Below are 26357 nucleotides of genomic sequence, written 5' to 3' on the forward strand. Positions count from 1 at the left end.
CAGGCGCTCTAACCACTACACCACGAGCGACCCCCTAGATCCACATTTTCTGATTCCGTTTTTTCAATGCAATCGCGTACATACATTTCTAGAAGCGATTACATCTGAAAATGCTACTGTTTGTTGGCTGAAATTTTTCTAATTATTATTTGCATCACACAGAGATACAGAGTTTGTATTGTTCTGCTGCTCTGGATCTGTATTATTAAAAAAATACATGTAGCTATACTTGGGCTAAAGGTCATCACCACCTTCAATTGAAGTGCGTGCCAACCTTTTTTTTTTCTTTCTAATTTTTGGTGTTTCTTTCTTCAAAGTATCTGGTTCTGGCACCACCATATAGTGGATTAAAGATGTCTGGACCATGAATGGGAAAGCATAATGACAGTGGTAATGTGCTTTTGTGCGTGCATGTATGGGGGAGTGTTTGTGTGTGTGTTTTGAAAGAGAAAATGTGTTCTGGTGTATATATAATCCCACCCTCCCTCCCCCATTCCTCCCCCCCACCCCCGAGTCCTTTGACACCAAACAATAGGACGCTGAAGGAAACAACGGCCCAAACGCCACCACAGCCCCATGGCCATATGGTCTCGTAAGACTTGGCTGGCCGCCCATTCAGTTCGCTTCGCTTGGATAAGCATGTGGGCAACAAGTAGAGGAGCATCAAGTTAAACTCTTTATTAGCCGGCACAACACGCACCTGGATCAGAGCTTTCTGATGTGTTTCATTTTTGTGGTAGTAGAGTTTGGACAGTGGGAGACAATCACTTTGTTTCAGGTTAGGGCTTTGAAGTATAGGCTGCTGTTATCAGAATCAGGATCAGAACACCTTTGTTGTCATTGCATTGGAAAATAACAACATTACTTGTGACACTCAAGTGATTCATTCCAACATAAAAACATAATTTTGCCATCCACTAAACATTTTGCTGCACTTACTTTATATATTGATATATGAGGTACATCACATCACTAATGTAATTCACTTTTGCATACCAATAAAAATATCTACAGTGTGTAGGTTTTTTAAAATTCTGCAATCAAAAAAATTAGAAAAACATTTAAATATACTGTTTTTATTAAAAGCCCCAGCATAATCATTACAAGATAAGGACTTGCTTGTAAATGGCAATGTATGTATGCATGTATCGTTCCATGTTGTGAGTGAGGAAAAGGGCCATTAGAGATCACATTTTAATTGAGAAAGTAATTGGTATGTCACAATTGTTGTGCACTGTAAAACAGCAGGTGGGAACATGTGCTCTTAGCTGTAAAAGTGAACGTATGCACAGCCACAGACTGCCTTTTTTTTCAGAAAGAAAATCAGAAAGCTAGTGTAAGCGTGACCCACAAACCAACAGCACTATTTATAGGTGGTTATAATAAGATCTGGATTCTAGATCTAGATCGGACCGTATGTGAAGCATGAGCCTATTTTACATGTCGGCTGAATTGATATCCAGGTTGGAAGAAAATCGTTGTACATTATCTTATTTGCCTTTTGTACCGAGTGCCAGATGAGGTGTTAAATACCACTCTCATCTTTGCCTGCTATAGCTAAAGCTAAACTCAAGAGCCTGTTAGCGTATAGCTTGGCATAAAACACTGAGAACAGTAGGATACCACCTAGCTAACTCTGTCTAAAACATTCTGCCTGTCAGCACCTCTCAAATAAAATTGTGGCATGGCATCTCTATCTGTGCTTTGGCATTTCTATCTAGTTGATGTTCTGGGTTAATGTGCCATTTCTTGGCTGCGTTCAGTGACTTCCTGGAGTCTTGTCATCACTATGAGGTTACCAGGCAACCAGCGGTGATGTGTGACATTTCTGGAATGATGTGTGGATACATAAATAAGAAAGCTGATATTTAACTAAACATACAGGTGGTGGGTATCAGTTGAACAAATGATCTCCCTCATGTCTGCTGTCTCTTTATGCTTTATATATTTATATGCCATTCAAAGGTGCAGCAGCCAATCCATTCTCAAGTCAAACGAATTTGAAATGTGCCTCCATTTGATTCCAAAACATAAATGAAATGATGTCATGGCTTGGCAAAGTATGCGCTGCTGAGCACATGAACCTTTTGTCCATTGGGTGGCAGCCACAGTCCACAGTACATGAAGTACTACACAGGACAACTATCCTTCTGTTTTTTTTTTATCACTTCTGTTCTGCTTCCAAAGCTTTCAGTGTCTTTCCTGTTTCACTGTAATCTCTTCATCATAGAAGACCAAACATTTTAGACCAATCAATAACCATGACTAAATGTAATGGACATTTGCCCCCAGAATGTGTGAGTATGCATATCATGTGTATGTGGGGATTCCAAGGTTTAGGTTTTACCAGGGGGTATGATTTGAAGAATTAAAAGTTAAAGCTCGAAACAACATTGTGTGGAAACTTAGGAGTGACTGATTCTGTGTATCTAAACAAGTGAGTGCTCATATATATACCATGCATCTGTTCAGTTAGTACAAGTACTGCAAATGAGCAGGTGTAGAGTGTTTAAGAGGGGCTGTGATTATACCCTGTCTCTGCTCATTGTTATCTCACAGACATTCTGAAGGGAAAGGGCGCTCTCAGACCATTTTGAATTTGTTCAGCTGGTCGAGGTAAATCAATTAGTCAGAGGCATTATGAAACCAAGTGGAGATGCTACACGTTTGTAGCGCAATCTTAACGAGTCACTGTTGCCAAAAAGGCTTGAACTGGTTAGTGTCTTTGTTGGTATTGTAGGCTACACCTATAGCTACTTGGTTTATTTGCCACATCTGAATTGACATTGATTTTGATAACTTTTACTCGCATATTTAACAATGAGCACATATCTATGTCTTTACAATTACTTTAAACTCTTATCACTTCCTTTGAAAGTAAGTGCCTTTTTAAATGCGGTCATTTTGTAGTTTATGAATTGTCAGTCATCCAAACTGTCAGCACTTCTCTTTTTTTAAATGTATAAACATAGTAGGAAGAAGATGCCAGAATAACGACAAACAAGAAAAGGCTAAACTCTTTTGACCCGGTTACATTTAATACAACTGAGTTTCAGGGTGGCCCTTGGCTGACCTGATGTTCCCAAATATTTAATCTAATATCCCTGTGTTGCTCATCTCTGATCCCATGCATTTCCTGTCTTTCTGCTGCCCAGACACAGACACTTTTTATCAGTAGGAAATTAGCAAATGGAGTAATCGCTTCCTTAAGCTCACCATTTATATCACCCCCCTCTGCTATCCATTGCATTGTGGGGATGCTACGGTAGCAGAACCTATTAGCACATGCCTGGATTAGAAAGAGGCGGGGCTTCCCAGGATACAGTTGTATGGTTCATGATAGAGACTATGAAAATGCAATTTTTTTACATAAATCTTAATTGAATATATAAATTTTGCCCTTACACACACACACACACACACACACACACACACACACACACACACACACACACACACACACACACACACACACACACACACACACACACACACACACACACACACACACACACACACACACACACACACACACACACACACACACACACACACACACACACAGTTTCTTAGAGTTCCAAGCGCTGACTGACCTCTTGTACAATGAGTAACTGTGACTATTCTGCCTGTAGTTTGAAGCACATGAAGCCCAGGTGAAATCACACCTGAAGTTTGCTGCTCCTAAATCATGCCTGTGTGGCCTAGTTTCCAAAATAAGTTCTGATTTGCAAATCTGGGTCACATCCCGGAATTTCTAAAGGACTCCAGGCAGCATATGATGTCCCATCATTCATTTCTGCTCTCAGTCCCCAAAGCATGGCCATCGTTCAGATCTCTCCGGAATTTCTGCCTGATTTTTTTTTGGGGGGGGGAAAACAAGAAATAGAATTAACAGATCATTAATGTGGACAAACCAATCATTTCAGTGTATTTGTTTAAAGCACATATGTCATAAGACTACACTACACGGCAATTTACAACAGGATTCAAACAGATTTCATAGTATTGGAGATTTGGAGGGTATAACTGGGACGGAATCAGCACTGATTATGGCGTATAGAGTCCCTAATCTTTGGTCTGCACTAACCATGTGTAGACAAACAGCAGACATGGGGCTGTGTCCCAGTAACTGACTCTGAGGATTAGCAAACTGTGCTAGATAGATCAGCTAGACTGTGTGTGTGTGTGTGTGTGTGTTTGGCTGGGTCTTGCTGTTAATACATGAGCCTCTGAGTATACCATGAGAAGGAAATACCTCAAAGCAGATTATATATATATTTTTTTGCTGGACGGCTCAATTTGCATGCACATTCCAATTTAAATAGAGAAAAAAAGTTGCGTTTGTGCCTGATTTTGAATGAATAAGTGCAACCAACACCCAATTTCACTTGCACTTTATCCAAAGGCACTGGCTATTTGATCAATTAAACTGGCAATGACTTTATGAAGAGGAAAAAAAATTTGCGAAAAGATTGGATGATCTAATTCCTTCCAGACCAAGCCTCTTGATACAGTTCTGTTTTGTCTTTCTGTGGCTACACTCCTGGCACCAATGAACTGAATTCTTACCTCCAAGCAACTCACCTTTTACGCATGTTTATACCCAACTGGTTTAAAGGCATGACTTGTTGTTTTATAGAGGTTTGTCGCCAAAACAATACAGCATCTAGAATCGAGGTCAGTTGTGTGCTTAAGCAGATCCCCCCCCACTGTGAAATTGGGGATTTTTTTTTACATTAGTTTATAGCTCCCTCTTGTGGTGTAAAGGAGATGGTGAGGAACATGCCTTCCACAAATCATAAAGATGTGGCATTGCATTAAATAATACTTTAACACCATAGACTGTATACAAACACTTGTTCTATTATTTGCACGTGTTTACATGTTAATCCATCCTGATTTGTGCATCACTCTCTTATAGCTGCAGAGATAGACTTTTTTTATGGACTATACAAGTGATTTGTGTGAATAATAGAGTGTATTCCTCACGGCCAAAGTTGTTACTCAACCTGTCACTGTGTAACAGTCATTTCATTTAGAAAGTATTTGAAGTAAGAAATTGTTGCATTTCCCACTTGTATCATCTCTCAATCTCTTAATTACACTTTCGTAGTCTTTGTGCTCCGCTACACATGTAAACAGCATTATGCACGTCACCTGAGGTCGGCCACTACCTCACTGATTCCCCTTCCTGTCGCCAGCCGGTTGTCAGGGGAGGAGAGTGACAGGGCAAAAGTGGCTGAGTTAATTGATGTGGTTGTGCAAAATTCCTATTTATAGCCTGTCTGTATCTCAGCAGCTGACCCTCTTCTATCCCCCTCTACCCCAGCTCCTCTCACATTACAACCCTCTAACACTCCTCAGACCAGCAGCTTTACTGTGACCCAGCCCTCGAGACTGCCTCCTCCCCACCCCACCCACACACATTCACTCAGTTCTAGTGAGCCTATGCTACTCACAGACCCAGGGCTCTATACAACTGACTGACTGCACCACTCTGGGGACAATACTGGAAGGTTAACCAGGCCTATAGAGAAAGGTAATGGCTTCGTGTGTGTGTGTGTGTGTGTGTGTGTGTGTGTGTGTGTGTGTGTGTGTGTGTGTGTGGCGAGCGGTGAGATCTGCTGCTCACAGTGTACATGCTAGCAGTTCCAATGTGGCGGTCTCAGAATGGCCCCCCTATATGCTGCTGAAACTATTTATAGGAGGAGTGGACGCTGATGAAAGCAGGGCCACAGACTGTGTAACATGTTGACACACCAGTTGTGTTTGCCGCGTCCTCTCATTGAGTAAAGAAAGGCCAATTATTGGTTTAAATTGTGAATGAAAAGTTGTGACAGGTGTTGACAAAGTTGCATGTTTGCCTGGTGATCAAGTGTTGCGATGTGTAAGTGTGAAAATTACAAGTAGGTTTGTTTATTTCCTGTCTCATGGCCTTAACACTTAGGTTTGTTGTGTGTGTGTAATAGCCATATTATGTCTTCTGATTGATTTTGTGTCATCACTGCAAATGAAGCCAATTGTAAAGGGATCATTTCAGTGTGCCTGCCGACTGAGGTTGAAAGTGGTTGGTTCTTTATATGTAGTTGTTATAGTATTTGACTGAGAGAGTGTGTGTCCATTTAGCGGATGAATGTGAGTTCAGTCATCAGTCCTGTTTGCAGTGTTTGTGTACATCTTCATGGTCATGTTTTCCCACTTGTGTCTTGTATAGTGTGAGGAAAGCCAAAGCATTTCATTGTTATGTGTTCTGTCCCTCAGTGCTGCATGGTCCCACTGCCCTGTTGGTGTATGACCTGTTGTGTGCGGAGAACGAGTCCACCGTGTCCCACCATTCACCCATAAAAAATCCCATTCTTCATCATCGCTTCACACACTTCTCCTCCTCCTCTCCCCGGCTGTCCCTTTTTTCTTTTTTCTTCTCCTCCTTCATCATCCCATATATTTATTCTCCACATCGCCGCCGAGCTTGTTCCATGACTTCTGGCCTTTTACCATGGCGTACAAATCACGTTTTTCCTTCTGGGATCAAAAGGGAAGTCTCACTTTTACTGTTGTGTGTGTGTGTGTGTGTTTTTTTTTGTTGTTGTTCATATCTGCATGCTGTTACTGTTTTTTTTACGAAAATGTCCTTTCATGTTGCCAGAGAGAAAGCTTTGGTTCTGAATGTGTGGTTTGATCTTCTTTTGTGTTGCTTCCCCTTTGTGCAGGTTAAAGTTGTGAGTAAGCCAGATGTAAGTGTTTTTTCACCCCACCTCCCGCATGGTTTTGGTCACTCAATTCACACGATGAAAGCCGTTTTCTTGGCTGTGGTTAAAATATTAAAGGAGAGAAAAGTCAATAGGCCTTATCTAGCAATATCTTTCATTTTGGAATGGGTAATGAAAAATGCAGTTCTTCAATTACCTGTATGCAGTTCAGCTTTGAGCTAGAGCTGATTTCATTTTTCTCAGGAAACCTACTTTTTATTTGACAACATGACTAATGCATGGCTTCAATGAGGGACTTCTCCTAACCATGTAGTCCATCAATTAATTCTCAAAAGTGAGCATTTCTCTGCCCACTGTCTGACACACATGTCTGCTTGTCTTCATCAGCCAATGCTACAATCATACAGGGATTGGAATGAGACTTCTGGGGAACTATACAGTCATTGTTTCGTGTTTCTCACCTGAATGCATTGTGTGCGTCCTTTAGGCCTGACATATGTGTTGGGTACATTCCCCACAGTTTGCCAATAGACTTCAAAGTTAGAATGGACTGAAAGTGTCCAATCAAATGGCCTGAGGATTGCATATACTAACGTTAGAGCGTTGCATGCTTTGAAGTTTTCAAGATGCTCACATGGAAATACACTAAACCCATTTTTGACTAACCCTTTATTATGGAGTTTCTGAGCCTGGTACCTGCTATTGAAATGACAGTTTTATCTTTACCGACCTTGGAAATAATCTCCCCTATTGTCTCCCTTGCTCTATTTGTTTTATATCCAGTCTGATGTAGACAGTAGTCAACCTCCTCAGGCAGTCACTAAACCTGGGCCACTGGACACAGGGAGTGCTCCAAAGTCAACTGCACCAACAGCTGAAGAGTCCAACAGTAACGTTGCCATGGACGGCTCGGACGGTAAAAATGTAATTCGGGTTGTGAGAAGAGTTGTGAGACGGGGGGTTCCAGCTGAGTCCGCCCCCAGTGCCGCCCCCCCTGCTCCAGACCCTGTGCCCAAAACAAACGCACCTACTAGGCCTGAAAAGGATGATATCTCCATGGGCCTAGCCAGTCTAATGGGCAGGGGAAGAACCAAGGAACACAGGCCTCGCACCCGCAACCAAGACCGCAAAGAGGACGCAGCGGAAGAGCAGAAGGAAGAGGAGGAGAAAGAAATGGAAAATACAGAGGAGGCTGCATCTACATCCACACCTGCTCCAGCACCTACCCCTACCCCTACTGCGCCACCAAAGGCTAACCCCCTCGCCCCTCCAGTTGGGTTCATACCCACTCCCAAACCTGACCCTTTGGCCCCCCCAGCCGGGTTCATACCCGCCCCCAAACAGAATCTGTTGATACCTCCAACAGGTTTTATCCCAGCCAGGAAAACCAGCCCAATGATGCCCCAGAAGCAGAATCCCTTGGCAAGACCTCCAGGGTTTATCCCTGTCCCAAAGTCAGACCCCCTCGCTCCTCCTGCAGGGTTCATCCCAAAGGGCCGTTCGTTCGCCGTTAAGAAACCCGAGGTACTGGGTGACATAATAGTGCACGTTTGGCCATTTAACCTCTGGGTTGAGCATGCGGTGTGATAACAAGAGACATCACTGTTCATTTATAGGCTACATGTAACCTCCTCATCAGATTCACCCTGAAAGAGACTTCTTCAACTTGCCCTGATTTGTTTTTTGATTATGGATCATCATGACTTTAGCTTATGACGTGTTACAATTAGGCTCGACTTAAAGGTGCAGGAGATTCTGGAGAATACATGTTGTCTAAAATTACGTTTTTGTCTGAATCAGTATACCTAACTATCTTCTCACGATCCGCTACCTGTCCGTTATATGTGTGCGGGCATGTTGGACATGTTGCTAGCTATGGTGGGCCCCCTATGTTTACATATCCTTTGTTTACATAGCATTTTACACAGGTTAGGCTGTGTATTAACACAGTATTTATTTTCAGCACGCACACAGAATGGACAGCTGATTTTGACAAAGTGATTTTGACAACAAGCATTCTCCAGAATAGGTTACTCCACCTTTTAATCTTTGTGATTAGCAAAATGACTCTCTTTTTTTAAAGTTGTCTCCAAAAGGAAAAATCCCTGTAGATTTCTGACATAGACGAACATTGATATAATGAAGCCAGGCTGAATTAGTGAAGGGAAGCATGGTGCATGTAACAGCTCATGATCAGGCTCCATCAGTGAGGTATGAGGGTCCACTCGTATAGCCTGCACTCTCTATAGTGTGGTAGCTGTCTGGGCACCGAGCTGTGACTCATTACTGTCAGGGAGAGTGTTGAAGCGGTTCTATGTCTGCTGTAGACCCTCCACCTTTTAGAGATCTTTCTGGGAAACCACGATAATACTTCAGATTATATTCTTAATGGAAGAAATGAACCAGTAATTCTTGTCAGTTACACAGCTCATTTTAAAAGCCAAGATCCCAGTTGTTCATGTATGGCCATGAGCTCAGAGCTGGTACTTGGATAATGATCTTTATATGTTGTTTGATATTTAATATTAATGTTAGGAATAGTTGTCTTTTTCAGCTGTCAAACTTGTATATACTTTTTATATAGTCCCTTGTTTTGATTCGTCCCTGGGACAAGGTTACGCGCTTGTCCTGTTATTGAGTGTCTCTGGCATTCTGTGTGTCAGCGCCGGGGCCATCTGAACACTTTATTAACAGATGTCCATGAAATCTGGCGAACAGTTGGGTATTTGGCCATGGCGCTAGGGATTCGATTTTAGGAGAAATGCACCTGGTGTTTTTTTTTGCCGAGGGATATTGTGTTTGTGACGGGCTCCGCGGAGATATTCAGGTGTCCAATATTACAGTAAGGGCAGAATGAAGATGTCAGCTGAACGTAGAAATGTATTGTGTACTCTATAGTGATTTTTACTTTTTCTTCTCCCACTGGAGCTAACAATAGACACACGACTTAACCTCACTGTCATCTAAAAATAAAGGTGAATCAGAGATAAGGATTTTTTTTTAACCGGTAAAAATTTTTTGGCAGCACAACCTCAACTTGAAATATAACTTGGATGCAAAACAGCAGCAGCATATGAACTAGAATTATTGATCCACAGCTGCCTACAATTACAGAGCATAATCACAAAACATGATGATTTCATTCCGGGTTGCTGCTCCCTAGTTTCCTTGGATTTTAGTTTCTGTTGTGTAAAGAATTCAGCTGTGACAATGGCAAATCATTTAATTACTCCAACTGATTGTAGCTCAAGTAACCAGTGACAAAACAAAGCCTCAAACTCTCATTATTATGCTGCTGCAGCGCTTAATGATCCAATTTTCTTTAATAGACATTTTCCCTTACTCGTTTCCCCATTTAATTAATTGGGAAATTCAATTAGTGGAAACACACATCCCTTGAAGTTGGGGCTTAGTTGTGCATGCGCTGAATGGAATCCATTGTTGGAAGAAAACATAAAAAGCAGAAACATAAACCTCATCCTCATTGTCACCTTTCCTTTCCGTGTTATTTCCATCTGTGTGTGTGTGTGGGTGTGTGTGGGTGTGCACATGTGTCTGTGAATATTTGCATATATGGTGTAAAGGTAAAGGAGGCATCTTGTCCCCCTGTGGGCCCCAACGGTAAGCCGTCCCATGTCGCAGTGCCCAAGGCTCAGTCTGCCCCGGATGAACAGGTGTGTGTATGTCTTGCTGCGAAAGGTACACGTAACGGTGTGCGTTTTCTCAGATTCGTCAAAAAAAGCACTTGACATTTGTGTTTTTGAAATGGAATGCTCTTTATGATTTTTTTGCAATTGCTGGTCCTGCTATCCAGGTCCCAAAGCTGATTCCCACTGAGGAAGATTACAAGCGTGTGAAGAGAATCTTCACCATCGCTGGCAATGATGTAACTCCTCCCCCCTCTTTCTTTCTTTCTTTCTTTCTTTCTTTCTTTCTTTCTTTCTTTCTTTCTGGTTTGCATTTGCTGTTACTTGACCAGCCTGAGCCGAATGCTTGCTTCCCCTAGTAGCTGGTGGACATGTGTCCAAAAGTGACCCTGGTCCACCACACCGGGCTGTCCCTACTGAGCTTTCCAATAGGTCTCCATTTACAGGAGCAACATATTTTTCTGTGACTCACACATCATTCATGGATTTGACTGCAGAGTTAGATTAGAAGGAAAAGAAAGGCTTTTATTGGCAGTGTGCATTGGACACGTCTAAACATACTGTATCTTGTGTTCCCTGAATCCTTATATTTGTTATGCACTGGAGATAAAATGTCTTATAATCTCAAATTTTAAATCCGTAAATGCCATTTTATAGTTTTGTTTTATGTGACTTACCTAACACAAGACGGCAGTATGAGTCCTTGTAGCATTTGAGCTGACTCGTACACCTCTATAAATGAATTTAACAGCTTTAGTTCTTTGTTTTTCTAGCTCATTACATTCTTAATTTTTGTTCATTCTTTAGGGTCAATTGCTTTGCTATCAGGTTCAGATAAATACCTATATGCTCTGAATGACGAACAAATTTGCCCGTTTTCTAATTTTATTTTGGCAGGGCTTGATTATATGGCAGTGTGGTTATATCTCCTCTCAAAGTTTTCCCTGTTATTCCTTCTCTATGCTTTCTGCTTCTCTCTGTGGCTCATTGGATCCTTGCCTGGCTGTCTGCTGTCCTCTTTGCTGTTTGCTTGGCCAGCGTGCCAGAGACCTCAAATCCACTCAGGTATGCACCGTGCTCCTTTAGCTTGTCCAGTGCCCCAGTCTAAGCTTTTTTTTCTCCTCAACTGACTCTACTCTGCCCTACTTTGTTTTTGGCTGCCCGCTTGTCTTTCTAACCCTACCCTGCCTTCTGCGGTTCATTCTTAGTTCATAGGAATGTAACCAGCCGGTTAAGAGAATTTATTTAGTGCTTCCTGATCAGGTTTTAGAGGTCTCAACAAGATTAGTAATAGTAAATAGCTTATTTTGGTTACATTAAAGTGATCGCCAAATGAGTTGACACAAGTTTGATTAAGCCTACCAGCTCCCCAGAACTCTCTTTGTACTTCTTAGTGTGTAAGCGTTTACAAACTGGCGTCGCCCCCCGACACAGGCACATGATCTCAATCAGCATCAACAAAATGTTTCAGTTGTTGATTCTACTGCTGATAAAAACATGCATGTACAGCAGAAGGTATACAATCCATACCAGTCACCAAAGACTTACCTCATGTACGTAGATGCACCGACAGTGTTGTTGTTGTAATTCCTCAGAATTCCTCATGGGGGCAACACATGTTACGCAATGTAGCTTTAATTTGACCAATGCTGCCTGCAGTCAACTTACAATGAAAACAACATGCAGCTGTGTTGTTCATGCTGCTTTTTCCCTTCACATCCTCATGTAGTTTCTTAAATAACTGCACCTTGAATCTTATCAAGTGTGACTGAAAAAGATACTCCAGGAAACTCCTTAATTTGCTTGTAATGATACAATATATTTGTATATCATAGCACATCCTATCCTTGTGTTTATGCAGTGCAATAATATTTCTCTTGCTGATTTCATTAGCATTGAGTGCTACCTTGGTGTGCTGTGTTTTAACCGTACCGTGTGCACAATTGATCTTGTTAACCGTGACTGTTAATTAATGACAGAACATGTCATTAACAAGTCCCCCACCGACCCAAACACTGTACTTCAATGCACCGTCTAATCCCGGCTCATTAATACATTTACATTGTAATGTTTTATGATGAATGACTTCACCTTATTCTGCCACTGTCGCTTGACTTACAACTGCGTCGTTGAACTGATGTTGGCCCTGCCGCCACAGTGTTTTGTGTGTGTGTGTGTGTGTGTGTGTGTGTGTGTTTTTATTGTAATGATTTGTAACCTCATCTATAAAACATTTGAATTGGTTGAATTCAATCGCTAAATATGAACCGACTTCTGCTCCGTCCCCTTAGCCCAAACCCGTGGAGGACCCTGTGGCCATCCTTCAGGCAGCGCACTCGGCTGCAGCTAAGGTCTGACCAATGACTACGGCTGATTGTAGTTCTGGTGTTTCCGAAACGTGTGTGTGTGTGTGTGTGTGTGTTGTGGTGGTCTAGTGTGATGAGCTAGTCAATAGGTGATGCTATAGTATCAAATAGCACTTACTTACTTACTTACTAACTGCTGTCCCCTCATCTTAAAGCTATAGTGTGTAACTTTATCTTTTACATAAATGAATGTCAGTTACATTCAAGCCATCGCTAAACAGTGTTGTAGTGATTCCTCAACAGAGGGGCAACAGAAGTTACGCGCTATAGCTTTAACCAGAGAGAGAAAATAGGAAAACATGCAGTGTTGGTGCACTTATCGGACAGTTATTATGTTAGCTTGATTGAATTTCCGAGTAAACTGTATCTGAAGTGTGTGCCTGCACAATTCACCTCCACACTTGACCTGATTTGGCTGTTTCAGTTTGTAGTGTTAGGTGTTTTTCCCCCCAGTTCCCCATTAATGCATTTTGTCTTTGTGATGTACTGTACTTGGTTGTGATGTAACACCCCCTGTCTCACATTCTGTTACACTGTACAATGCACTCGAAACGTCTTCAATGCAAGCTCTGTGAAATAGTTTTTTAAAGGTGGATTGTGGGAACTGTAGTTTTTTTTTTCCTCTGGAGGGCTGATGTGTCATGGACGTAAGTGCTAGAGGTGAAAGATGAACAAACGGAGCAGTTCACACAAATCTATACAGGTGTAAGCACTGAAAGAAGCCCTCTGTCCAATGAATTCATTCCCCTTTTATGTGTCGTGAATGTGAACCGCATGTTAACCCGTGCTTGTGATTCTTGTCATTTGTGGGAGCCTTGAAGTAGTAGACCGTTTTTGCAGTTACCTCATTTAATCGATAACATTGAGCAGTTCTATTTATTTTGCGCCTTTTTCATTTTGTAATGTATGTTTAGTTATTGATTTTTAAAAGTCTTTCTCATTGTGATTGTTGACCTGTGTTATCAGGGAAAGACTGAAGAGCAGATAACGGCAGAGAAGGCTTGGTATAACACAGACAGAGTATGGCTCGTCCACAAGGATGGATTTTCCTTGGGTGAGTAAAAAAAAACTTCAATATTTAAGTATCTGCTTCCATATATAATTCCTCAAATATTCAAAGCAAATATATAAAGCTCACTCTCCTGTCAGTGCTGGACGGGTCTTTTTCTGGCTGTCAATTATTGTTGACCTACAGTATAGAGGTGGGCTTTTGAAGCTGAGGTGCTTTTGATACTTAAAAGCTAAACAAGTGTACGTGGCCAGACTGACACCCTTTTACCATAGACGGCATGCAATTAGACCAAGCGTGTTTTCCTATTCCAATGCTCAACGTTTTACTTTAAATGAAGCTCAGACATCCCTAGAAGGAATAGAACTGCCTAACCTTATCAGGCATGTGCAGTAACTTAAGACGAGACGAAGCTTTTGCCCTCAGTTTCGAGATCATATGTCAGGATAAATTAATTCCACACTGACCTTTTTTTTTTTTTTTTTTTTTTTTTTTTTTTTTTCGGCGAGGCAGCAACCCTCCTGAAGACGGACGCAGGCAGTTTGCCAGAGGGGAAGGTGAAAATCCGCCTGGAGAGTGATGGATCTTTATTGGATGTGGATGAAGATGATGTGGAGAAGGTATTTTTTTTTTAATCGTCCAAATCAACTCTGAACCTCATCAATTATTAAAGGGATGGGGTATGACACTATACTGACCGCTGCTGACTTTGAACTCTAGGCAAACCCTCCCATGTTTGACCGCGTGGAGGACCTGGCCTCGCTGCAGTACCTGAACGAGTCCAGCGTCATGCACACCCTGAGGCAGCGCTACGGAGGCAACCTGGTGCACACCCACGCCGGGCCCAACATGGCCGTCATTAACCCCATTAGCGCCCCCTCCATGTACTCCGAGAAGGTAGGACGGCAGCTGCCTGTGTGCGTAATGACCAAGTTTAACCCCTAACAGTGCATTATGCTCCCAGCACTTTGACTGTTTTGTAACGGATTGAAATGGATTTATTTAATACTGTTTTGTATTTTTAATTTGCAGATGCCTATATATATATTTATTTAAACATGTTTTGTTGTATTGTCTTTGATTTCATTGATTGATTGTTTTTTTTATTCATTTGATTGTGTTCTACTCTGATATTCAAATCTTTTTTTTCCCGGTGTGGTTTTCATACAAGCCTGTACAGGTTTCTGCCGCACCCACACATGTACTTTTTATAATGTATCGCTTTGTGTTTTTATATTGTTTGTATGACAAAAAAACTTTAAGAAAAACTTAACAAAAAAATTAATAAATCAGATCTCTTATGGAACAGCAGAATACCAAAGATGATAATTGATATGTGTGGCCAGCTCCTCTTCACCCCCTCCACCATCTCATTGTTCCAGGTGATGCAAATGTTCAAGGGCTGCAGGAGGGAGGACACAGCCCCTCACATCTACAGCATGGCCCAGGCTGCCTATAGGAACCTTCTCACCACGCGCCAGGATCAGTCCATTGTCCTGCTTGGCAAGAGTGGTAGTGGCAAGACCACCAACTCTCAACACATCATCCAATACCTGGTGTCTGTAGCTGGCTGTGCCAACAAAACCTTCTCCAGTAGGTTGGAGGGGAACCAATCTCTAAATTAAAATCATTCAAATCTAGTGCACATTGTTGCTGTTGTATTATTGAGACCATCCAAAATGTCTGTATTTTTCTTTTCTTTGTGCTCTATAGCAGAGAAATGGCAGGCGGTGTACACGGTTTTGGAGGCTTTTGGGAATGCCTCTACCTGTATGAATGGGAACGCTAGTCGCTTCTCCCATATTGTTTCCTTGGACTTTGACCAGGCTGGCCTGGTGACCTCAGCCTCTATCCAGGTACAAAAAACAACATATTTATTTATCTAATTATTCATGTCATTAGTGCTCAGTCTTTAGGTGTCCTACTCTGCCCGAGTATGGTCGCTGACTGTCTCATAAACTAGTAGAGATTTCCAAAATTTCAGCAGACTTTCTTATTATGGTTACTTGCGCTGCCTAAAATAAATGTAATTTTTATTCATTTTTAATTTCCTGTTCCTGCTGTGGCCTTGCAGACAATGCTTCTGGAGAAAATGAGGGTGACAAGAAGACCGGAGGGAGAGTCCACCTACAATGTATTTTACTACCTGCTGGCTGGTGTGGACAGCTCTCTAAGGTCAGGAGGATTAATACTTTTATGCCAATTAAATGCACAATACACCACGGTTCTGCAATCGACCAACACGTTGAGATGTTGTCAATGATGTATCACTGCTTCCGCGCATGTGATTTATGAAGCCTTCAGTAGACGTGAGAGATGATGTTGTTGTCTTCAGTGTTGTTCTCGTTTCTTCATCAGAACTGAACTGCACCTCAACCACTTTGTGGAAAACAATGCATTTGGAATCGTGCCCCAGGCTACGGTAAATACTACTTGTTCATGGGAGATTGGCCTGTGTCTGAACAACCACCAAATGGAATAATAATGACTTTTACCATTTATAAAGCTGAATGTTTGAGTGGCTTTATCTGGCTGCATAGAAATTGACTGCATATAGCAAAAACAAAGATACCCTGTGTAACTAGTGGACCATATCTAAAAGTTTGATTATTACAATTCCATAGTTTTATCTTTGAGCCTAATCACAACCTAGACCTAAGCGGTCGGCCCTCATAATGTGTTTAATGGCGCTCCCCCACCGTCACACTGCAGTGTCATGATGGATTACACTAAATGAACAAAAACAGCAAGCTGTGCTGGTTATTATAGAGTTTATTTTGTCATCACACTTAAAGAAACATTAAGTAACCTTTAGCTAGACAAAACATACTAAATGTTCCAATCTCACAACACAGAATGGGTCAGACAGTGTGTTTTGAAGGATGGCACTTTCTCAACAATTTACTAGTAATCCTGTACTGTATATTCATCAACATGTGTGCTAAACCTTTCCAATATATAGTCAGAGTAGTGGACATAGTTCAGCTCATCCTATTCATATTCATACATTGGCACAATCTTTGAAAGAAATCCATTCAAACCACTTCTATTAGACACCAACAATACACATTTGAAACCATTAGCATAATATGCCCCCTTTAAGACATTTTATATGATCATTTTTTTTAAATCATTAATAGTTCAGAAGGAATTTGACTTGAATGTAATGTGCTATCTGGCAGACGGAGGATAAGCAGCGGGCCTCCCAGCAGTTCTCCAAGCTGCAAGCTGCCATGAAGGTCCTGGGGATCAGTGGCGATGAGCAGAGGGCCTTTTGGCTGGTCCTCGGGGCCATCTATCACCTGGGGGCGGCTGGGGCTACCAAGGGTAAGCTCTCTCTCTCACCAAATGCTTTCCCACTCTAAATCTGCATCACTGATTTGTATGGATAACGTCAATCGGTGTACACACTACACTACACTACAGTGCATGCTCAAATGGTGTCTGTATCCTTCTAATAATAATTTATGTTATCTCAAATATGTTAAGACTGCATTATGTAACATCTCCAGCGTGATGCAAGGCAGTGGTAATCCAGAGAACTGCATTATGCATTTGTAATTGAAAGAGATGTTGCCCATTGCGAACAATGCTCTCTACTGCGCTGTTCGACCAACAATGATGAATATAAAATGTTAATATAATACTTATAACATAAGTAATGATAGGGTGATATGTATATAATATCAGTATCTGGTTGACTTGGTCATTGCAGAACCTTTTCTGATTTAAAACGGATAGCACTTCACAATGATAACTGATGCCTTGCCACATATTTATCCAGCTGTCTCTGGTCTTCAAAGTTTTGGCATGTGAGGTGATACATTGTTAGAGCCGAACCTCTGTCATGGTTGACCTTATTAATAATCCTTACTGCAGGAATCATATTACACAAACAAAGCACGGTTTGTGCTACTACAGCTGAAACCATTGGCAAACTTTACCAGAGCTTAATTGCCAGGGAAACACTGTTGCAGCTCAACGACAGAAAAAAACATCAGCTTGATTTTGGCCTTAAGTCTTCTTGACAAACATTTGTATCTTGTCATATGAACGCATCAGGAGACTTAATGGGAACAGCAGTCGTCTTAAACGTGAGGATTTTGTTCCTGTATTTGAAGCTATTTGTATGATGAAACCTATTGTAAGAAAGCTAGATTCTTTTTTTATCTGTGTTAAAGTAATACATCTAAAACAAGATGTCTGCCATCTAAAAAAAACCTCAAGCTGTCAAAATATATTCATAATTATCAGTGAGGTTACAAATTTTTTTTGTCTTAAGTATGTTACTTTAAAACAGTAACATAAGACTTTTTCAAGGATGGAATTATTGATGTTTTTCAATATAAGATCTAAAATAACAATTTGAAAAAATTTATGAATTAGCGCACCTTTTGATGTGCACATCTTGCAAAGTCAAACTAAGGATTTGGGCATCTTGGGGATGCAAATGTCATAGCAATGCCAGTCAATAAACCTGATGTCTGACCTTCTCTGTTATGGAGGCAGCTCACTAATACAGAATAGTAATACAGCATACGCATGATAAGGAATGTATAGCAGCAATGACTCTTTTTTTTGTGTTTTTGACTTGACTCTCCCACTTCACTGCAATTTGACAGTCACTTGTGGCGAATTAGCTTGCCTTATTTTCAGTGATCCCCTCCAGCTGGCTGCCAATCTATGTCATGGCACCATAACACCATCCAGGAACCATGTAGAATCTGCTAGCGGGAATACAGACACTGAACAACTTTGTTCTTATCTTGGGAATTACTGGGTGATTTATGGACTGCTGTCGTCCCTGTTAAATACACAGGGTATCTTTTCACAAAGAAACAGGGGCCTGATGGGATCAAAGTTACGACCGAAAGTCGACATTTAAATGAGAATTAGATTTTGCCTCGTTTGTCGTAAGGCAATATTGAATTCTTTCATGAAAATGCTCTGATCCTACTATAATTATAAAAAGGTTGTCTCTGCCAGGACTTAGTTTGTGTTTTGACTATGACACAGAATACAAAATACTCTGTTGACTGGCAGTGCAGTTTCGTGGTGTCACACAAGAGGGCAGCACTGATCTCTTTTCCACCAAAACGAATCAGAGGGGGCCACTGAAATGGACTTGCTTTTCTCTGTATACAATACTGTCAACACTTTCATCTAAACTATAAAGAATAAAAAGGCTTACCGCACTAACAATGTGGATGCTGATCAAATGAAAATATTGGAATCATATTTTTTTCTTATCTTTTAAATCTTATACGCTCCGTAATGTTTGATTATTTTTGGTTACATTGACAAACCCAATTTTTCTCCTTTTCTATTTGTCACCGGCATTTCAATAATTGCGATGGTGAATTCTAGCGATCACAGCAAATGTTTCAGTGTCTCTACAACCATTCTGCTTATCAACATGTGTGCAGGGCTTCTCTGGCGCTGATGAAACGGATAGAGCCCACTACTCCCTCTGTGTGAAATCCCCACAGTTTTCAGAGGAGAGAAAACACTTCATGGTGGATTAAAAAACTGAAGTTTTGCACTCATTTGTGGCTGTTTCCCATCACTCAGCCACTATAGATTAAAGAGACACTTCTGTCTCCCAACAGAGGCCTTTATGTAAATACATTAATTGTGTTCCCCTAATGATTAGTTCTGCTTTCACTCTCAAGACGATAAAAAGGGGCAATTATCACTTCAACTTCACAGCCATTTTTGAACATGAAACAGTAAAGCTCTGTCTGTATTATTTTCTCTTCCAATGCTGTATATTTATCCTAGCCACTGAACATTTTCCGTATGCTTTTAGTGCATGCGCTCACCAGCTGTGTAAGTGTCAACTTGACCAGAGACATAATCCTAGCCTGTCAAAAACACATGGATTGTCACACACACAAAGCTAGAGGGCTAATGGTAAGAGTTTTTTTTTCTTTTTCTTTCTTTCATGCACGTGTCTCAGCTGGCAGGAAACAATTTGCCCGCCACGAGTGGGCTCAGAAGGCTGCCTACCTGCTGGGATGCACCCTGGAAGAGCTCTCCTCCTCCATATACAAGCACCCGGCCAAGGGCACCCTGCCCAGGGCCAGCGCCGCTAGACAGGCAGCCGAGGAAAATGGCTCGGCAGATGCAGGTATACTCAACAGCTGCAGTCCACAACACATTCACTACCAACACACTCTTTTTCCTCTTCATTGCTCTACAGCCCCACCTCGCAAACCCACCCACCCCCTATTCGATCTTTCCCTCTTTGTCACACTGTCAACTGTTTCCACACACACATGCACTCACACAGACATACAGACACACACACACAAACACGCATGCACACACACACAATTGCACACATACACACACACACACACACACGTCCCTCTTGCTCATCACCTGATGGAAATTGCCTGCTGCAGAGAAAGTAAAGCTTATCTTGGTAATGAATACCGCGGCGTTTTACAATGGCTATTGACAGATAAGTACACACGCTACGTCGGGGACAAGCAATTTTGGATCCGCTCTTCATTCATTGTCCTTGAAATCATAATTGCCTCGCATTGATTTTTCCACACGTGTGCCAGTCCTCTGTCATCCATCAAGACTGTAACATACATACTTTGAAGGGCATGTGGGTACTTTAAAAAAGTCTGCCAACAGTAAGGCAATGGCCACTATTCACCTCTGTTTCACCTTTCCGTATGCACATACCTGTATACAGTCATAGATGTGTTTGCACTCATATTGCCCTCAGGTGCCATACACTGGCTATTTTGTGTGATGGTGGACTGAATTAGGATAGCTTAACAGGAGGCCATTGCTGCTATAGACACAGACATGAGCGTGCACTGTTTGATCTGACCAATTCGGGGGGGAACACCCGAGTCCTAAATTGAACTGCTTTACAGAGACAATTTCCGGCCCAGCTTGTGCCTTTAGGCATAATATGCACAAATATGATGCCATTGTACATCCTGTTAGAGGCAAACATGATGTGGCCCTAGATTTATTTTAGTAGTACAAGTCCCCCCAAAACATTTCTTCGTCTCATTCCATGTTATTTGTTGTGATGGTGATATTGTTTTGAAATGGCTGTTTATTTCTGATCTGTTCTGTGTCTGGCTGCTTTCCAACACCAGGTTCAAAGGCTACGGCCATGGAGTGTTTAGAGGCCATGGCATCTGGGCTTTACTCTGAACTCTTCACCATCCTAATTTCGTTAATAAACAGGTTAGTATTTGTTTTTGTGTCTTATCTTGTTTTTGGCTGATCCATTGTATAATTGAGTCAATCTGAATCTTTTAATAAATAAAATAATCAGTTTGACGTATGTTAAATCCTTTTACAATGTTGGCATCCCGAATTCAATTTAACATGACTTTAATTTTTGGGGGTGGACATGCTTGTTAAGGAATAAAGAGAAACATTTGGACTTTAGGGCTTGGGTTTAGGTTTAAGGATTGAATTAGCATCATGTTAAGTGAGTGTTCAAGTCGGGGATGTGGTGAAGATAGCTAAGGTTAAAGCTAGAGGTTATATGCAGGGAATGTAATCAATAAAATGTTGCCTCAACTATTGCAGCACTACTAATGTTTATGTGTACTGTGCTATACGTTGTTTGTGTGTGCGTTTTGCCTTTGCCCTTATTGTGCTTCAGGGCCTTGAAATCCAGCCAGCACTCCCTGTGCTCTTTGCTCATTGTTGACACGCCGGGCTTTCAGAACCCCAGGCTGGCTAAGCGCGAGTGCGGCGCAACCTTCGAGGACCTGTGCCACAACTACACTCAAGAGCGCCTGCACGCCCTCTTCTATCAACGCACCTTCGTTCAGGAGTTGGAGAGATACAAAGAGGTGAAGTGTACCCTTCGTACATACATAGGGCCTCATTTATTCGCATTGTCTCTTTCTTCTTCCTCCTACTCTCCCCCCCCATGCCTTTGTCTGTTGCCTTTCTCTCAGATATATCAACTCCAATCGTGTTTTTGCCTTTCACACATCAGATACACTCTCCCTCCCACCTGTCACCAGCTGTGACAAGCCGAGTTCACGCGTTTAGACCTTCTCATTAGAGATGCCAGTCTTTCCACTCCTCCGTCGGGGATCAAAGTAAAGTCACTCACGACTGCCTTTCTGGAGGGACACACCCAGCCGCACAGCCTGTTGGGGGTTAGCTCCCCCGATGAAGGAGACTATTTTTCTTCAGTCCTTCTTTTTGATTTCTGGACCACAATATACTATAAACGCACAGTCATCCCTTTGAGTTGATTTGATTCCCTTTAACTAACATGGATATCTCCATCCATCACTGCTGCTGTCCCAACTTCGAAAGTAAACTCGGCAGATAGCACACTAAATTTGGAGCAGATATACTGTATCCTATTATACTTTTGATATTGTTAAACAAGGATCCAGGGATTTCCCCCTCCCACATCATCCACCCTGTCTGGGAGAAAAGGGAATTGGAGCGAAATGAAGTCTTGCATAAATCGGTGTATTGTGTAATTCTCTCATGTGAGTGCATCTTGAAAAAAATAAATAAATAGAAAGCAGCGAAACTGTCATTGCAACAACTGGGCCGAACTCATTTAAAACAGCACACATCAACAATTGGCAGTGGCAGGCAGGTTAAACGGTGATACGAACAACAGGCATATGTTTTTTTTAAAAATTTGAATTAAAAGCCTATTGAGTGGTGCAACTGTGTGGATAATATTTTCTATTTCCAGAACAAAAAAAAAACCATTAAGGCTACCTCAGATACACCAGTTAATTTGAACACTGGCCTCTGTTACAGCCACACTATAAGCACTGCCAACTGCCTGCACCGCGAGCTGCCTACCGCATGTCTGTTTTTCATTGGCAAGTGTAACGTTATTATCTGCAACAGTATTGAAATTGAGTTTCAATTTACCTAGGAAACTAGGAAAAAAAACAGTCCCTGTAAATGCCAAACGTTCTTGTTATTATAATAGATTTGTTTTTTTCATTTCAATATCCATAAAAAAAACACATTTACAAGATATGCCATGAAAAAGGGAGATAAGGATTTGAAATTGATATGATGACTGGCACATGTGTTCGTATATTTGGGGCCAGCACTGTGTCATTTGAAAGGCACCCAGTATCTGGCACTTGGACGCAATCAACAATACATTTTATTGTCAATTAATCGTGTGAATATACAGTATATATATTTTAGAGTAATTGAAAATGCACTCAACAAAAATATAAACGCAACACTTTTGTTTTTGCTCCCATTTTTCATGAGATGGACTTAAAGATCTAAAATTCATTCCAGATACACAATTGTACCATTTCTCAACAAACATTGTTCACAAATCTGTCTAAATGTGTGATAGTGAGCACTTCTGCTTTGCTGAGATAATCCATCCCACCTCACAGGTGTGCCACATCAAGATGCTGATCTGACATCATGATTAGTGCACAGGTGTGCCTTAGACTGTCCACAATAAAAGGCCACTCTGAAATGTGCATTTTTTTGCTTTATTGGGGGTCTGGGGACTCAGAACCAGTCAGTATCTGGTGTGACCACCATTTGCCTCATGCAGTGCAACACATCTTCTTCGCATAGAGTTTATCAAATTGTCAATTGTGGCCTGTGGAATGTTGGTCCACTCCTCTTCAATGGCTGTGCGAAGTTTCTGGAGACGGCTTATGGTGGAGAAATGAACATTCAATGCACGAGCAACAGATCTGGTTGACATTCCTGCTGTCAGCATGCCAATTGCACGCTCCCTCAATGCTTGTGGCATCTGTGGCATTTTGCTGTGAGACAAAACTGCACATTTCAGGGTGGCCTTTTATTGTGGACAGTCTAAGGCACACCTATGCACTAATCATGATGTCAGATCAGCATCTTGATGTGGCACACCTGTGAGGTGGGATGGATTATCTCAGCAAAGCAGAAGTGCTCACTATCACACATTTAGACAGATTTGTGAACAATGTTTGAGAGAAATGGTACAATTGTGTATCTGGAATGAATTTTAGATCTTTATGTCCATCTCATGAAAAATGGGAGCAAAAACAAAAGTGTTGCGTTTATATTTTTGTTGAGTGTAGTAAAAGCCTGCTCTTATAATCCACTTTAGACTTCCAACAGTCCAAGGTGATATTATATTCACTATAATACAGTATATAACAAAGATACAATTGATCCCCAAATTTGCGAAGTTGAAAACGGCAAATGTTCGGCAGTTGTGCTCTAAAAATGCTTTCTTATTTTTAAAGCCCAATATCACAAATGGCCATTTGCCTCAGTGGGCTTCACAGTCCGTACTCAATATGACACCCTCTGGCCTTAGAACCCTAAGCTTGACTGAGGAAACCTCCTAGCAAAAAACCTGATAAGTTAGTGGTTAATTTTCTGTTGACTTACATCAATAGAATTATTATTGCAGCCCTGCCTCCAACTCCAAATTGTGATGTTGCCATTCATGTGACGTGAACTATGACCAAAGGTTTCTTTGATCTAATTGTGATCTGGGTTCCTGTGTTTGAACAGTAGGCTCCCTCACTCAGAGAAACATGCTAACGTAACGTAGCCCCTGCCAGCTGCACACTCCAAAGTGTGCTGCTTTATTCCTTATCATCCACATTACCATTTCATGAATACCCGGGCCCTTCTTGATTAAACATATTAGTCTTTGTCCATAGAAATACATTAACCCAGGGGGCACCCAGGGCTCCGAGCGGCCTGGAATGCTGAGCTCTATGTCAATCACTGAATAGTTTTATGCGATGCTAAAATGTTATCTAAGCAGATTTATTTATAAGCTTTTTTTTTCTGGTGTCTTTCATTTTTACTCTCCAAACATTCTCTCTCTCTCACACACACACGCACACACAGACACACACACACGCACCCGCACAGACACACACACACACACACACACACGCACCCGCACAGACACACACACAGACACACACACACACACACACACACACACGCACCCGCACAGACACACACACACACACACACACACACACACACACACGCGCACACACACTGTTTACAACCACACTATTTACATTCCCTGTCAACAAATGTGCTCTCTTTGCTTTGTAGCTTCATCACAAGTCATTAAAGAGTCTGTCAATCTGCGTGTCTTCCCTCAGGAGAACATCGAGCTGGCTTTAGATGACACAGAGCCCAGCACATCTCTGTCTGTGGCCGTGGTAGACCAAGCCTCCAGCCAAGCGCTGGTAAGTTCAGTGTTTTAATGAGTCTGTTGTCTTCCATTCTGTCTCAGTTTTCTTGATGTTAGCACGCGAACAAAACAAAAATAAATGGTTTCGGTATGACAACTTGCCTCCGGATGTTTCTCACAAAACCCCAGGGACTTGCCTCCGTTTAAATATTTTTTTATTCAACAATGAATATCTTCTTTTAGCATGAGACCTTTTTAACATAATGAAAGGTGTTGTTTGACAAAGGCTGGAAAGAGAGAAGGTAATAGGAGGAGGAAAAGAAAGGTTAGAGAATTGACTCCAAGAAAAGGAAAATCGATGTTCGGCCTTTGCAGCCTTGTGATCGGCACCATGGAAACAGAAATGGTTTTTAGAGAATACCATAGATCACTCTGGTGTAACTCCAGTGTGTCTGGTTTCAGCGCTTTACTTGAGAATGTCATCGGATATGCAGTGAACTGTTAGTAGATCACACTATATAAACCAAAGGGGAAGTAAAAACACTTATTGTATATAGTCATTTCTGAATTAAAAAATAAATAAGATGTTGTCGGTTATCACAAATAGCCTTAATGCTCAACTCATTGGCTTCATCATCACATGTTCTCCTTCAAACTGACACTCTTATGAACAAAATGCCGTATTTGAAGTTAGTTCAGTGTGTGCCCTGCTGATAAAGATGTCGCCAGTGTAACTTTCTGAAGCTCATTGTCATCCACTTAACAATAGTGACTTTGGACAAAAAAAAGCTCATAATTCAAAGTGTGTGTGCTTTTTATTCCCTGAAGTACATGAAAGTAAAGCTAGGGCGCCCCCCCCCCCCCAAAAAAAAAAAAATAAAGTCACATTTACCGGTTTGGTGTCACACAAGGACGAAAAAACCAAAACCTTTTTTCCCATGCACTTATTCCAAGGTCCTTGACGTTGGATTGGGTTTTTTTGGTGTTCACACTAATTGTATACTAATTGAATTACTTTTAAATCCCATCTCCCCCCGCCGCTCTCTTAGTATTCATGACCTCCATTTTGTTTCAATTTCGATTCCGCGGGAAAAAAAGCCAAAATAGATGGCGCCATTATCGCTACCCAAAACTGCTGGAGGCTGCCGAGTCCCAAAGTACTTTTAAAACTTTAACTTCTGCTACTAGTTTGTATACTGAGAAGAAATTTATTACAGCCCACTGCTTCTACCAATTTTTTTTTTTTTTTTAGTAGAGCAAATACGGTATTTTAAGAGAGACCAACTATACATGCCAGCGCTCAGCGTTTGAGTCATAAATCGCAGCAGTTGTTGTTTTCTGTACCCAGGAGGTCGATACACAAATGAAGGCTGCAATACTGTATACTCTGTTTCTTCAATGTGTTCCTATTAAATAGCTAAAGTAAGCTAAATGTCCTTGTGTTGCAGGGGTTTGTTACTCATGCAT

The 26357-nt window shown here is 41.4% G+C and overlaps 1 protein-coding gene across 1 annotated transcript in view; it reads left to right on the forward strand.

Moving 5' to 3' along the window:
* LOC307261094 (unconventional myosin-XVIIIa-like) overlaps positions 1 to 26357 on the forward strand; it is a gene marked incomplete at its 5' end in the record, with an annotated part of 68932 nt that overhangs the window by 1186 nt on the left and 41389 nt on the right. The window contains 15 exons of the mRNA XM_080041535.1: positions 7494 to 8234; positions 10525 to 10596; positions 12649 to 12708; positions 13690 to 13777; positions 14246 to 14352; positions 14453 to 14629; positions 15115 to 15325; positions 15446 to 15588; positions 15807 to 15907; positions 16091 to 16154; positions 16915 to 17059; positions 19692 to 19862; positions 20860 to 20950; positions 21378 to 21570; positions 24859 to 24945. Coding sequence (XP_079897661.1) covers positions 7494 to 8234; positions 10525 to 10596; positions 12649 to 12708; positions 13690 to 13777; positions 14246 to 14352; positions 14453 to 14629; positions 15115 to 15325; positions 15446 to 15588; positions 15807 to 15907; positions 16091 to 16154; positions 16915 to 17059; positions 19692 to 19862; positions 20860 to 20950; positions 21378 to 21570; positions 24859 to 24945 — 2451 coding nt within the window. The remainder of the gene's footprint in view (positions 1 to 7493; positions 8235 to 10524; positions 10597 to 12648; positions 12709 to 13689; positions 13778 to 14245; positions 14353 to 14452; positions 14630 to 15114; positions 15326 to 15445; positions 15589 to 15806; positions 15908 to 16090; positions 16155 to 16914; positions 17060 to 19691; positions 19863 to 20859; positions 20951 to 21377; positions 21571 to 24858; positions 24946 to 26357) is intronic.

Source organism: Ammodytes marinus, assembly GCF_949987685.1.
Source record: "Ammodytes marinus genome assembly, chromosome: 14".
NCBI classification, from domain to species: domain Eukaryota; kingdom Metazoa; phylum Chordata; class Actinopteri; order Uranoscopiformes; family Ammodytidae; genus Ammodytes; species Ammodytes marinus.